We start from the raw sequence: 15,736 nt of genomic DNA, 5'->3' as shown, positions 1-15,736 counted from the left end.
TCTGATGGAACAGAATACGGTGTTGTGATTGTACCATTATTTCTGATGGAACAGAATTCTGAACAATCTAATGAATCGTAGCTGTCACCAGAACACACTGCATAGTGTACAGTAAAACGAATATGAACAGTATGACAGAGCATTTCTTCATAATTTTGCCGACAAATTTTCTCAGGACTCCACAACCAACTGGTGGACTGGTGTTACAATGCTGAAGTCGTGTGTTAATCAACGTGCTATTCTAGTAGCCAATGAAAGAAACGAAGATATTTCTTTACAACATGTATCATGCCTTTCTACGAAGCAACAAAATAATATGATACCACACAATGAACCCAAAAAAAAAAAAGTCGCTGTTATTTTTCTGTCTCCCCCGTGGTCCCGTACCTTCCTTTACATTTGTGTGAAGTGAAATATTCTCGTAAGGGTGAAACGATTAAAAGGCAGTTGCCCATGCCACTATATTCATCACTTTGAAGCTATCAGTGACTGCACAAAACAAATTTGAAATTACTGTAAGCAAAGGACTTTTATTAGGCTAACACTAAATTTGCATATGCTCCCCATGTATCAAGCAAGAACTGAAAAAGAATGACATGGACTTACTGAATCAAGAAGCTTGAGACCCGCTCCACGTGTAAACTTCCTAGCAAAAAGGAAGCAGGGTGCTGGCTTTCCATTACTTGTACACCACTCCCTCCTATTTTCAGTCTCGTAATATATATTATCGATATCCTAAAAATGAGAAGAATAGATCCTCAGCAAGCAGTAAGGAACTATCATGCACACTTCTTTATGGAAGCTTATTTTGGTATAAATTGCCACATCAAGAATCAAAACTGACAAGTGACAACCCTGTTACAAAAGCATTAGCCTTCGAAAAAAGACATTTGTTTAAGACATCGGTTCTTCGATTGATGAAGTATTAACCACCACCGGTCTTACATGTTTAAGACATTCACCTCCTTTTCCTATAAAAGGTGCTTGTTGCTTTATTCATTATAGCAAATAATATGATTACATTACTTGTCAAATTAAGGCAAACCAAAAGAAAATTCAAATGGTGATGTACCCTTTGGTTTCCCCTTTAATTAAGCATAAAAAAGACTACCCCAACTTGCTTGTGCCAAAAGTGTTGTCATTGTGGATGTTGTTTTAGGCTTTTAGCAAATATATATAAGTCGTAAAGGAAACAAACGTGTCCAGATTTGAAGAAACTATATACCTTTATAGATTTTATAAGTCTAGGAGTAGCATCAGACACTTTATATGTCACAGGATGCCACCCACGTCTTTCACGATCTTTAGAAGCTGAAAGATCCCATGCACTATGTGTTACTGATCGCCGTGTAAGTTCTTCTTCTAGACCACTTTGCTGCATTGCAGAAGAGCTGAATGATCAGCGAACTTAGTGCAGAAAAAAATTATGCAAAGAATATTGTTATGATCAAGATCATTGACTTACAGCAAGCAACGTCTGAACATAGTGCTCATCTGGTATGCAGTTATGGGCTTTCCATGCCTCTGCTGGCTGCAAAAACAAAAGGATAAATGGCATTTAAACAAACATAATTATCAACTGAGCTTCCCTTGTAAAACACTAAAATGTAAACACAAATAGATGAAAATATAGAGTTTGGAAAGTATTCTGATGCACAAGAATAATACTATCTCTTTATTTTATTTTGGAACTTCAAAAACTAAATTATATAATTATTTGGAAGTTTAAATCAGCACTCATACTGCGATCCAGAAAAGTAACCATATAAAAATCTAAAAAAAATAATGCAATTATTTTGGACTTCTTCATATTTTGGTTCTCATGAACCTACAATGGTCCCTTCTACTTTCCTATCTCAGATAACAATTTGAATTGTCCTCTAAAAATGATCTAATAGTTTTGCTTGACTTTATTTTACCAGAACCCCATTTACTCTGTCTATGTTGATTCAACATAGCCAGTCCAAGTTGCTGTTGATTTAGTTTTTAACATAACTAGAAGCATACCCCGCGCGTTACGGCGGGACTTTCTTAAACATAAATCTATTATATACATAGCATTACTATATGGTATTATGTATACTGTGTATATATATATATGAATTTGACTTGTATGTTATTTTATTGTATCTGATCTAGTAAAAAATAGGTAAGCTAATAGAAGAAAAAACCAATAGAATATTTGATTACTTATAGAGGAATAGGTGATGAAACAAATAGCATATGTAGATAACTTGTATGTTAATAGATTAAAGATTTAAAGTATTTCACATGATAGAGATGACATGGACACCCTGTTCGCTTCTCTTATAATCCGTCTTTTTCAGCTTGTTTTTTCAACCGGAACAGTGTTTTTCTCTCCCAACAAATCAGCCGGAACAGTATTTTGGCTTATTTTTTCAGCGAAGCGAACGGGGCCAAAGAGATGACATGGACTTAGTGGGGAATGATGTGGACACCTTGCATGAAGAGAAAAATCATCTAGTGGGGTTTAGCTTTATAAGAGTATATAGATCAGCGCACATGCCCCACAAGTAGATCACAATGCGAGTCTCCGAGCCAATTCTGGGGGAGACCTAGATGACATGGTTAGAAGTGTACCTACCAGGGAGACGCTTTTCATAGGAAATCTCAGTGGTAATGTAGGCACATGCCGCACATCTAATGTAGGATTTGAGGTGGCATATGGGGGTTTTGGGTATGTCTGTAGGAATCAGGAGGGACAGGATATCTTAGATAGAAGCATGCAGAAAGAACCTGAACCAAAAACTAGTGTTAACTATTAGTACTGTCATTAACGTCCTTTTGTATTTTTATTATGTTTGATCGAGAAGTTTTTTTCCATGTTGGTGGCTCATGCTGGTTCCATCCGAAGCCCAGTAAAACTTGTTTGGGACTAACAGGCTGTCAGGCTCTGTTGTTGATGATGATGGGATTTGAGATATACATTTTTACAAGTAAAAACTGCTAAAATGGCAATCCATAAATCACGTCATGAATAAGAAAATGGATTGTTCAGTAATATACTGAAATGTTTTCACTTACAATAGGACGATCCCAATCCCGCCAGAACTCTGGCAAGGGTCTCCTCTGCAGTATACAGAGATATATGATTGGTCAATATTAGAAATTGAATAGATGTAAGAGCTTAATGTAAATAAGACAAGGATTCATAATTTGAGAACTGATGCTACAACAAAATTGGATTGATTGTCACCATAGACGTTATGCCACATACAGCAGTTGCCACACTAACTTTACTAGTTCTTTTGAGACTGCTGGAAAATTATTAGCAGCTCAACCCCTGTGAACTATGCATGTTTACATAACATACAAAAACCTAGTTTTGAATATCTAATATCTACTCTCTTGATTGGCAAATTATGAGGTAGTAAACAATGTAACCTTACTAATGTTCTCAAACTTATCTGCATACAAATATTAAGATATATACCCTACAATGCTTCTGGAATTCTGGCAACACCACTTCATCATCAACCACAACCTCAGCATGCTTTTTAATTAGCACAGCCCACTGGAAACAATGTATGAATAGAAGTTCAGTGGTAGAGGCACCAGAATTAATTATCAATGCAATGTTCAGTACTTCAGTCTTTATTTATAGTGGAAGGACCACCTGTGAGCCTTTTCTCCAATTCTCCACTGGGATAACTGGGTCCATTCTTGGGTTGTATCTCCCTGCCTTTGTATCAGCAAAACTGCAACCAGCATAATACAGGGCAAAGTAAATAGACAAAAAGAATTGACCCTTCAGCTGCAAGCCTGTAGCTTGCTGTGCAATTCATCTACGGGACCAAGGTGCAACAAAGCAAAGATATATCATATATCATAATTCATAAAGGGGAAAGAGCTAAAATGAATTTCCAGTGACATCATAAAAGACTATTATAACCAAGACCAGGAAATGTACCACAGTATTTGGATATTTATACCTGTCTACAAAGCTGGTTGATGATGACATTATGTAGTCGTAAGTGTAGCTGAAATTGTACAATGGTACACAGCTGCCACAGAGAGAAGATCCTAGTAAGCATGAATCAAAATTAAGATCCAAAATTTACCAGCGACGAATGAAGAAAAGAAAGTCAAAATAGGATTGAAAAAAGATGTGGAACTGTTAACAGCAGCATACATAGGAATCGGCAAATGGATATTAGTATAGATGAAATATTTCTCTACTTTCTGCAGATTTAATACAAAGTGGTAGTACTAAGTAGTACAATATATTACAATGCAACTGACATCAATGGTCAAACAATCAGTCATATAGGGTGTAGCTTATTCCACATAAGCTTGGTGGTTGTAAGATAATTTTTCGAGTTAACGGCATAAACATTCAAATAACTCTGATATTACAAGTGCAAAGCTAATTACCATGAACCTTCCTCAACATTTTCTACAATAATTTGTACTTACAAAGCACCACTAGTTTATTGGTAATATTATGGTTCTCCTTTGTGCAGTAAGATATATCGTTCCAAGAAAATATATTCAATATGATCTTGAATGACAAATCTTGATATTTGCCAGTTTTATTGAGACATTTAGCTCCTTATTTGTAAATGCGAAAAAGTTTGTGAAACTCGAAACAAATCAAATGCTCAACCACCACTGGAACAAACAGAAATTTGGGAGGAAATGTTAATGTTGTATCCAGGTCCATTGGCGTTTTATCTTACAACTCGGTAGTAGATAAACGGTGGGCTGTCAGGCAACAAGAAAAGGTTTGTTCCCATTTGCTGCCTAGTTTTCGTCTATCAGTGTCAGTATCAAAAATAAATATCTTCTCTGAGATGGTTCAAATTGCTTTATCAACTTTATTGTTGTTACTGAAAACTGAATATGAGCTTGACACTGATTCAATGAGCGCATGCGCATAACAAACTAAACATGGGCAAGATGCAAAAAAGTAGACCTTGCTTTAAATTAGATTTTTAACTGTACAACCCTAACAGATCTTGAAATACTTTTATAAGAAGATGAAGTCATTTTACTACATTAACATTATTTTCATCCCCATTTTCCTCAACATAGCATACAACAAATCACAGGCTAAAAAAGAAAGGCTAGTTATAATGCTTGTCTAAAGGACTTGATTACTTCCTACAACCAAATCAAGAACCCAAGATTACACATGCTTGATAATAGATGATGCACAAGAACACTACAACTTGAAAAGTTATTGCTTTCAACCCCAGATAATATTCTCTACACAAATCCTAGGACCGAATTTGGACACAGCATTCTCAAAAATGTGTTTGAAGAGTGTACCTGTCGGAGACAAAAACAAAGCGGTCATTGAGCGGATCTTTAAGAGCATGGCTGAGCAGAATGCGCTCTGCCGTGATCATGCTCGCCTCCCCCCAATCCACCTGCAGCAAAGCGCAGAAGCCATGTCAGCAAGAGCACGCGTACTGACGACACCAATTGCGTTTCACCATTCAACATATGGTGCAAATGTGCCCACCTGGATGCTGTCATTGACCTGACGGTTGTAGAAGAATCGGGACCGGGTGGTGGCTCGGGTGAGCACGAAGCCCGGCCGCGAGTGCACGAGGATGGAGAACCTCCCCTCCTTGTCACCCTGATCAGCACAACAAGGATACGATACATCAGTCATCGGCAGTTAGGATCCGCGAAGGCATTCAGTGGCATTGGGAGGCAGCGGCAATGGGGGAAGAACGGTGATAGAATGAGTGAATTTGAGTGGGATTAGGATCCGTACGCGGAAGAAGGCATCCCAGACGAGTTCGAGCGGGAGGCGGTTGCGCGCGATGAAGAGGAAGGCGACCTTGGAGTTCCCCGGCGGCAGCGGCGCCTCCTCCACCTCCGCCTGCGCCTCCGCCACTCTTGCCCCCGCCGCCGCCGCCTTCTCGTCCGCCGCGGGGTCCAGCGGCGCTGAGGAGCCGTGGAGAAGCAGGAGGAACAGGCTGCTGAGGCAGAGGCAGAGCAGCAGCAGGAGCAGCGCCGCAGCGCGCCTGCCCCGGCCGTAGCCGTAGCCGAACCTCCGCGGCTTCATCCCGACGACCGAGGAGGCTGGCCGTGGTCACCGCCGGCGTAAGCCGTACCTGTTTCCCGCCCGCCCGCCGGCCCGTGGACTCTACCTCAGCGGCATGAGCAGAGCGGAGTAAGCTCAGTTCAGCGCAGTGCGGCTGCGTAGCACAGCCGCGCAGATCTCTCGGCTCCCGTGAATCTCGCGAGTGGCGTTGCCTCTCGTGATCCCGGGAGGCGGGAGGGGCAGAGGAGGTGGGTGAGCAGCGGAGTCGCCGTGAGAGTGTGGTGTGGTGGCGGGGGATGGATTTGGATCGATCGAATCTTGGGGCTTGCTTGCCAAGGGGACGAAGGCGCGCGCCGCAGTGGCGAGCACTGTCCCAGTGTGGTGCCGCTTGCCGACGTGCCAACTAACCACCGGCCACCGGTCCACGGGCACGAGCATCCGGATCTGCTGCAGACAGGCCTTTGCTGCTCCCTCAGCCCAAAAAGGATAGAAATCTAGATCATGAACAGCTAGCCACGTCATCAACGGTATAAGCTTGCATGCTGTTTTATTATTATAAGAGCCCCTTTGGTAGGGATTCTCAACCAGATCCTGGAGCTGTTTTTTAGCTCCCACAGCCAAACGGGTACAGAGGCAGGTGCTCCGACGAAGGAGCCCCGCATATTGCACTCTCTGGTGCGAGATTGGTCGATGGGAGCCAAAAAATCGAGCTTCACCCGGCTCCGTGCTCAGATCGTGGGGCCCTGGGCGAATTTGCCCCCGGCGTGGGCGCCGACGCTCGTGGCGAAGACGGGCGTGGCCAGGACCGGACAGCCGGAGTCTACGGCGCGGCGCTGTGGGCGGAGGAGCGCGGGCAGGTGCGGGACAGAGGGCGCGCGGAGGAGGAGCTAGCGTGGGGGAGGGCGGCGTGGCGCCGGTGGCCCATGGCCGGGCGTACTCCCATGCGCCGGCGGCAGCGGGATGAGCGTGCGGCCTCCAGTCGCTCGGTCGCTCCAGAGGTTGAAGACGCGTGCGTACTCGCGTTGCGGGCATGTGGTTGCAACCGCAAGCAATTGGATAAGGTAGGAAAAGTATTAAAAAAAAAGAAAAGAGAAAATAGAAAAAATGGTACTATGGACTTTTTACTCCTTTTGCCACCCGGAGAAGCTGTTTTGCCAAACGGTAAAAAAAAACGGCTTCAGCTCTCTAAGAGAATCTGCTCCTTTATAAGAGTCGAAACCGGAGCTGTTTTTGGAGGAGCTGGAGCCCTACCAAACAGGCCCTAAATAAAATCTGAAATGGTACTAGTGCCAAAGCGTTTCATTCCAAAAGCCAAAACAGAATGGCCTTGGGAATGGAATTTACAAATAGACCAGATCAAATATCAGTTCAAGAGGGGCCAAAAAAAATATCAAGTCAAAGTATTTGGCTCCCCGGTATACTAGTGGGTCGGCTCAATTTTTATATTTTTCTCGTTTTGTGTTGGGATTTTTCGGGTTGGGTTGGATGAAGATGGGTTAAAATTATGACCCAATGTACTGGTGGGTCGGTTCAAATCGGTTTTCTTTAGTTGAGTTAGGTCGTGCCGGTTGGATTAGATGGCCTATGATAAGATCTATTTGCAACTATGCAAAGGAGGAGTAGAGCAATGAGAAGGTGCACTGATGCAGGATGAGGGCAGTGAAAGACATGAGTTGGTGCCTGTTTGGGATAGCTTAGTTTAGCTACGCTCCGATTCGAAGCTGGTTTACTAGGCAACCTAGATTTTGTATGAACTAAGGGAATAAAAAGCATACCGTCTTGCAATTCCCTGGTAAGTGAGGGGGCATGCATGGAGGGGGGTGCCGGCCAAGGTTCATGGAGGCGCAAGAGGGGGATGGTTGTCGACGCTCGAGCTGCTGCAGCGATAGGAAAGGATAGCGAGGAAGACGAGCTTGATGGGCGATAGAGAAGGATAGCGAGGAGGAGGAGCTTGATGGCACGAAGGAGAGCGACAGCGCAAAGGATCTCAGTGCGCGCGGAGGATCTCGGGGAGGCGTGCAAAGGTGATGATGCTAGAGGAGACGAGCGGGGACGAGGAGTTTGGTGCATGGAGGAGCCCAACAACACAAAGGAGTGTGGGAAGGAGGAACTGTGACTTGGAGGAGTGCCAATTGCGGAGAGGAGAAGAAGCAAAGGAGCGATGAGGAAAACTAGAGCCGTGCCATGATGAGAAAAAGCCTTGTTCTTGTTTTATTCGAGAATCACCTCTGGCGTGTGGTCATGGAAAGCGGCTCAAAATCATAACGGTAATGCTCAAGGGCGGGCGTCCGTTCCATCGGATGCTCTATATGGGCTTGCGCGCCGCTAGCTATTATTGTTCCAGTAGTTTTGTTCGCCCCCTTTCTACCTATTGAATTATTATATCGTAAGCTATTTTCTACTTTTTAACTCTTGTGTCGTGATTCACATCATGCATTTGCCTCTTGTCTTGCTCCCACTAGACTAAAATAGATTACTTATTGATTGTCGTAACGTATTTTTACTAGAGTGTGTATCAAATAGGATAGTTGCACTTGCGTGCATAAAAAGAATGGTAACACTTAGACACGAGATGCGCGCGCTCCACTCCTTTGAGTGCTGCCACCGCTACCTCCACCCACGTTTTTTTTGCGTCATCGATGATGCCCCACCCCACCCCACTCTCCGTGCCACCGCTACTGTCCCCACCCGCCATCTATGTCATCATCGCTGCCGTCGCACCCACAGCCACCATCTGTGTCACCGCTGTTGCGCCCACCCGCCCTCTGCGTCGTCACTGCCACCCGTGCCGCCCCCACCCCACCCTCTGTGCACCGCCGCCCAGCTCGGTGCCGCCGGCGAGCTCTACACCAGTGACCTCCACGCGTCGATGAGCCTTCATTCACCAAAGCAAGAAAGCGTATGTTGCAAATGTATGTTTATAGTGTTTTAGGTGTTTTAAAGGTATGTTGCAAAAGTAGATCAGGATGTTACATATGTTGCAATGACTATACACGTATGTTTCAAGTGTATGCTCCAAATGTTTCATCTGTTTCAAACGTATGTTGCAAATGTTTCATTTACATGTTTTGAAAGTAGATCTGAATGTTGCATATGTGTGCAATGGCTATACACGTATGCTGCAAGTGTATGTTCCAAATGTCTCATCTATTTCATACGTACGTTGCAAGTGTTTTATCTAGACGTTAAAAAAGTCGACCTGGATGTTGCATATGTGTGCCATGGCTATACACGTACTCAAGGAGGTAATTAGCGCTAAGTTAATTCATTTCGTTTTCTCTCTCATCTGATTCATGTTGCGCCTCCATCGCTCTACCCCCTCGCATGGCTTCCTTGCATGCAAATCAGCTAGGTCCACAGAACAACTTGCATGCGGATTCAATTCTCTAAAGGATTCGAGACTTAGGGTGTCCTCAATGAAAAAAATGCAAATAGCTAGCTAGATAGGGCTCAGAAATAATAAACAAAGAACATCGTAGAGGAGAGTTATGCGAGCTGTGAGAGAGTTTTTTATGGGAAATCGTGCTAGACTAATATTTGGGAGTCGCTAGCTATTTTATCTCTATCCTTGATAGCCAATAAAATTCTTCCTAGACTAGCTATTTGAGAATTATTGGGGACGCCCTTACATGCACCGCTCTTTAACCGCCTGGAAACGAAGCAGCGGTGCATAGTTATTCACGTGAGCTGCGTCCGAACGGACACCCGCATACGGGCATCCGGACGCTAGGTATACCAAAACCAGAATGTTTGGAGGCCTCACTCGTTTTTAATCCCTACAAATGCCCGGGAAAGTTGCCTCAAAGAGAGCCTTCAGACTTAGCAGAGGAGCAAAAGCATGAAGACGAGAAAAAAGGGCAGCAACAAAAGTATAAAGTGATTTATTTAGACCAAAAATAAAATATACAATTCGTTTACAATAAAATAATTTACTCGACAATAATAAAACAGACGTTTTTATATGAGATACATTATTGGACACAAGAAGATACTATAATCGTGAGCCATGATAATAGACCTCTATGTAGTTTGTTTTTGTTTTTTTTTTTTTTGCAAAAAAGAAACATTAATTAAGTTCTTAATGTATCGTATACATTAGTATTTCTAGCTATTATATACTCCTAGTATAGTATACGTTATATATGGCGTTGGCCACGACCAACAACGTCCGTGGCAAGTCCTGCAACAAATCCTCAACCGGTAGAGCCTGGATTTGCTTGCTGCTGATGATAGACGCGTTACATCCGGCACGTAGCCGGACCTCCTCCGATCTTGGCCTGGCTGCAGACGAGCACCGTGTCGCCGTCCATGTAATACGCCGCGGGCGTCGTCACCTTGACGTCCACGGCCGCCTCCCCCGCGGCGAGCTCGCCGGCGAGCTGGTCCCGCAGGAACTGCGGCAGGTCCACATGCTGCCCCCACGCCCTGGCGCCACGCTCCTCCACCTTCCTCTCCTTGGCGCAGAACTCCGGCACGGAGCCGCGCCCGAGGACCGCGTCCCCGTACGACACGGCCACGGTCGAGAGCCTCCCGATGCACGCCTCGTCCAGCCGGTCGCCGGCGTTGTCGATGCGGACGGTGAGGTTGAACACCGGCGACAAGAGGTTGGCCGCTGGGTCCAGGCCGGCGACGCCGGTGATGGTGACCGAGTACAGGGGGTCCTTGGACGTGCCGATTAGAACAGCGAGGGTAACGAGTGCGGCGATCCCGGCTAGGAGGAGGACACAGCAGCACATGCCGGAATCGCAGCCGGAATCTTGCTCTTGTTCAGCCGCCATGCTACTGCCAGTCAAGCTTGCCGCCGATCGATCGCGTGATGAGCGACGTAGCTGTTGCCTTGCTGGCGGCGTTGTCGACGTATCGATCGTGTCTCCTCTTTGGTTTTCGTTTTCGTCGCACACAAAAGCCCTGAAAGCCGCACGGCCCCCACCGACTGCTATATGTAGGGGTCGCGTATAGTTCGACGCAACTGTGTCATACGGACGTACCGGTACGTTCGAGGACTCGGTTGTATTAGTCTGGCTCTAAAGCCATGGTTCTAAATAAATCACCTACTTATAAGTTAAAAAATAAAATAAATGACTTATTTTATCAAACACTACCAACTTATAAGTCATCTCTGCTTATAAGAAATAAGCTGGTTCATCCCTGCTTAAAACTTATAAGCCACCATTTTTCGCGTGAAGCCCACACCTTTTAAGAAACACTACCAACTTATAAGTCATCTACAACCAAATAGACATAACTTATAAGTTACTGATTTTCAGTCACCTGACTTGATAAGTCATCTGACTTAGCGTTTGTTTGGGTGAGCTAACAGAAGGTTGTAAAGAAGCCTTGCTCTGTCAGCCGGCCGTAGCTCGAGGCTCCTTGAAGGCAGCGGCGAAAGGCCGTTAAAAAATAAATAGAAAAAAATATGAAAGGAAAACATATAAGAGCAGATTCCGAGTAATATAAAAGGAATAAACTAGGAAACATAGCGTAACGAGGCACGACCTCATCAAGAGTGGGCCGGCCTGCGCATATTGGGCCCATTGGGCAGCCTACGTGTGTGAGAACACATCTCCAAATTACTGCTTCCCGATTCTAAAAAAAAAAAATACTGCTTTCCAACGGTGCACTTCTTTGGCGTATAATGCCCGTGCTAACGCCACGACTTTATTTCAGAGATGTACATGAAAACAACCAAATTACGGTGGTACTTCGTCACATAAATAGAGTACAGCAAGACAATTAAGAGAGCTTCCAATTCAATGCATCATTTTCAGTATATTATAGAAATAGTATAATACTGACAAATCAAATAACTAAAATATTTGTAAGAAAATATTTGCTTGCCAATCAACAAGATATTATAAAAAAATCATACACAACAGAGTAAACATCTCAATTCATATGTATATTGTACTAAAAGTATAACAATACATGATGATACAGTGCAACCATAATTCAATTAATAATAAAATTCATATTTATTTTCATGAATCAATATCTAGATATTATATAATATACAATATCTAGAAGTCTTCACCCATGTTAATTGTTGGTACATGCTTCCATCCACTGTGTGTCTTCCATCTCAATACTTTCTTTATCCGCAGCGTGCAAAAATTAGAGCAAAAATTAGTTGAACTCATGATTTGAATATTTTCCAATAAGACCAACAAATCGATGCAGACTACAGAGTGTTTCATTGTTCTCATCAGATTCTAAATCTATCAAACAACACAACGTGCAAAAATTAGAGCACAGTAAGTATGGCATCATCAAACTGCTTCGAATTAGCAAAGGAATCGATCCTACAAGGCCTTAACACCACTACATAACAAATTCTTGCCCAGAAATTAACGCTACTGCATAACATGTGCACATGTCACATCACACAACTGGAATCAACTCTCATCAGCACTGAACATTCAGAGCACGAAGCAAACTGGTTCAATTGATTCCAGCACAAGAGAAGGGAGAGAAACCAAGTCGTGACACACCTTAGTGATCCTGAGCTTGTTGAACACATCCTGCAGGACCCTGTAATTCTGGATCATGTCGTACTCCGTCTTGGCGTCGAAGTTAACCTTGTGCATTAGCACGGCACCAGGACGCGCCGCGTCCATCAGTTGGCACGCAACCGCGCCAAAAAAATGGATTAATGATACTGATGCACAGGCAAGTTGTTTTGATGCAAAATAAAAAAATGGATTAGTGATACTATGCACACGCAAGTTGTTTTGAGATTTATGTACAACAATTTTAGCACAGGCCACATGAATGCCAATGCTCCTTCAAATACTCTGCAACACAGTTTTAGCTTCACATCAAATACCTCCTTTCACAGTCTGATGTGTGGATTGCAACATGTAATTTTTTCCACTCACCTGGATTGTTGATGACAAGTGCGGCGGCATCCGTATGCATAGCCCCACCTGATTTAGGCAACGTTGTTCAAAATTGCAGAAAACATGTCCTTGTTACCACTTGGATCCTGTCAATGCACCAATGTCACCTCAGTCATATACATTTATCTCTATTCTTGTCATGTGTCTAAAGAATCATATACAAATCATAGCATTAGTCCAAGTGCTAATTCAATTTTATAGCTGGTTTTATAATTCAGGAAAACAAATCTTGTGTGTAAAATTATATTCTGACAAAGAATAGAAGCTCTTAAATAGGTTGACACAGAGAAGTGAAACTGACCCGTTTTGTAAAGATTGATAGTATATCCGGTTATAGTGGTTGTAAACTGCAAGAGATAACACCTGCATGTTTACAAGGCTACATCACTGCATTGCTCACAACTAATTCAAAACTACAAAGCTATTGGCAGTACATGAGAAAAACAATAAAAGAAGGATTTCCAAATGTATTAGAGAGCTGGAAAACAACATATCATGTGAAGAAAAAACAACACAGCTCCTATTAGAGTGCATGTCATTTTTTTCTAGCATGCAGGAAGGAGTGGCAATTATACAATTGATGAACTGTATATTCAATATAATTCAAAGGTGCAAGCAAAGATCTATTTCAAATTAATAGTTAACTGGAAAACATATTCTATAAGAAACCATTTTAAAAATACAGCCTCCACCAACAGTGAAATGATGCAATCGAAGCTCGCAGATTCTTGTCACCTACGGTGCAAAAATTATGAATAACCAACAATGCATTATTAAAATAATGGGAATCCCCATAAAAGGCTGGTCTGATAACAACATTGACAAAGAGTAGAGTCAGCTAACAGAGAACAATTGCCCAATCAAGATAAATAAATAAGCCACGTTTCAATTAAAAAACAAAGGATCGACCATTTTCAGTATAAGCAACAGGAAAAGACTGTATTATAGGAAGCACAATTTCCTTCACAAAATTCACATTTAGTTGTTCACGTCAGGTCAGAAATTTTCTTCCCAACAAGTAAAATAGTCATAGAGTCAGCTAACAGAGAGCAATTGCCCAATCAAGATAAAAAAATAAACCACGTTTCAATTAAAAAACAAAGGATCGACCATTTCTAGTATAAGCAACAAGAAAAGACTGTATTATAGGAAGCACAATTTCCTTCACAAAATTCACATTTAGCTGTTCACTTCAGGTCAGAAATTTTCTTCCCAACAAGTAAAATAGTCATGTGTCATAATCAGTATTTATTAGGAAGCTCGTGTGCTAGAGACATAGGTTGTAATTAGCTAGATATTTTTAAGCATTGTGGTTTAATTTGCAACCACTATGAATAAATTTGGACACCTAGGGATAGTTTCCCTGTTGTTCATCAACATCTAGGATCACATGTGTCGGTACAGAAAGTGACCAACTAGTGAACATTTGTAGTTTTGCTGTATGTTGTAATCGGAGGTGGCCTAGCACACAATGACACAGGATTTATACTGGTTCAGGCAACGTGCCCTACGTCCAGTGTGGGTCGGTCGGTGACTTTATTCTTGAGCCTAGGTGCTCGAAGTCTGTAGTGGGGTTACAAACGAGAAGGAGAAAGGAGGGGTGTACGAGAGGCCTGGTCGGGTCAGACCGGAAGGGCCGAGGGCGACCGGAACTCCGCTATGAGCTAGGTGTTCAAGCGTGTGCTTGAGGGGTTTGTGAGCTATCGATCTAGTGAGTCTGAACTTGAAGAAGTGGACCTCCTCTGTTGGAGGGAGCGCATCCCCTTTTTATAGATAAAGGGGATGGCTTTACAGGTGAGAGAGAGAGAGTACGAATGTTTCTAAGCCTTGTTGCCCACGCCGATGATGGTAGCGATGATAGTAGGCACCCACAATACTATTGATATCACTGTAGAATGTTAGGTGCACATGAGAGGTTGCGTTGGCTTCTTCAAGAAGGGTGGATGTCGGTACCTGCAAAATACTATTGGTATGTGAGGAGCCCTACCCTGTGTACCAGGTATGGTGAACCCTGACGCCCACTATCGATGCCCAGAGGTATGTGGAAGGCTTTTTGCCATATGGGAGCCCAATGGCGCCTACAATACTGTAGACACAAATGTTGGCGCCTACAATACTGTTTGTGTCAGGGCGGTTGAGGAGCACTGTTCCTGCATGCGTATAGGGTATGGTCCCGGTATTGTGTTTTGACTTTGTGCAATGCCTTGTCCGTTTGCCCTAGGTCCCTTTCCGAGCGGGTGTCCCCGGTCGGACGGCCCCAGTCGGCCCTGGCCGCGCCAGTTGGAGAAGAGTGGTAAGCAGGCTTCCTACGGGGTCTCTGGTCGGAGACGCGAGATCGGAGTAGGAAGCGGTGTTTTGGGCCAGGCCTTTCTGATCGAAGAGACTGCCCGGAGGCGGCTGGTGCCCAAAGCGAATGCTCCGGTCGGAGAGGTGGGCCGGAGAGGTTGACGAGCGAGCGCTTATTTTTGGGTAGACTTTCCGGTCGGCAACCAGACTGTCCCTCCGGCCCGTCGTGTCTTAGGCTCTTGGGCCGGCCCACGAACTACATGCTGTTTTCCTAGGCCGAGCCCTGGCGTAGAAGCCGGTCCTCGAGGGACCTCGGGTTTATGAACCCAACAGGAGCCCCCGAGCCCCTGGGCGATTTGAGCAGAATCGTCTGGGGGATTTTTGTCCTGCCGGCGGGTGCGCGCGAGCGCACCCGTGGGTGTAGCCCCCGATAATGGAGACGGGGATCCCGATCTTCCGTCAGGTTCAAGATAAACAACGATTTGTTCGGAGAGCGACACACCGATCCGGTTTTAGATCACAAAGACCCGAACCC

General features: G+C 43.9%; 1 protein-coding gene across 2 annotated transcripts; it reads right to left on the bottom strand.

Annotated features, from left to right (window-relative positions):
- Positions 1–109: 109 nt before the first annotated feature.
- LOC136512615 (glycosyltransferase BC10-like) lies at positions 110–6,462 on the bottom strand. Of its 2 annotated transcripts, XM_066506579.1 has the most exons (11): positions 5,747–6,462; positions 5,489–5,605; positions 5,293–5,393; positions 3,954–4,025; positions 3,638–3,719; positions 3,455–3,535; positions 3,046–3,090; positions 1,466–1,531; positions 1,226–1,375; positions 607–735; positions 110–489 (listed from the first exon to the last, which is right to left on the bottom strand). In XM_066506579.1, the coding sequence occupies exons 1-11, from the start codon at positions 6,038–6,040 to the stop codon at positions 469–471; spliced, it is 1,158 nt and encodes a 385-aa protein (XP_066362676.1). In that variant the 5' UTR covers positions 6,041–6,462; the 3' UTR covers positions 110–468. The 2 variants fall into 2 exon arrangements, with proteins under 2 accessions (XP_066362676.1, XP_066362675.1); XM_066506578.1 differs by lacking the exon at positions 110–489 and having other exon boundaries at positions 571–735.
- Positions 6,463–15,736: the final 9,274 nt, after the last annotated feature.

This window comes from Miscanthus floridulus, chromosome 16 (assembly GCF_019320115.1).
Source record: "Miscanthus floridulus cultivar M001 chromosome 16, ASM1932011v1, whole genome shotgun sequence".
In the NCBI taxonomy this organism is placed as follows: Eukaryota; Viridiplantae; Streptophyta; class Magnoliopsida; order Poales; family Poaceae; genus Miscanthus; species Miscanthus floridulus.
Note: the sequence above shows the minus strand (reverse complement) of the source record. Positions and strands in the feature narration are given on the sequence as shown.

What these genes read in the sequence shown, in the direction of transcription:
- LOC136512615 (XM_066506578.1), bottom strand. Translation starts at nt 6,040, where the DNA reads ATGAAGCCGCGGAGGTTCGGCTACGGCTACGGCCGGGGCAGGCGCGCT. An exon ending in AATTCCAGAAGCATTGTAGG is followed by an intron (nt 3,091 to 3,454) that starts GTATATATCTTA and finishes TGTATACTGCAG; the next exon opens with AGGAGACCCTTGCCAGAGTT. An exon ending in GACTTATAAAATCTATAAAG is followed by an intron (nt 736 to 1,225) that starts GTATATAGTTTC and finishes TCTCATTTTTAG; the next exon opens with GATATCGATAATATATATTA.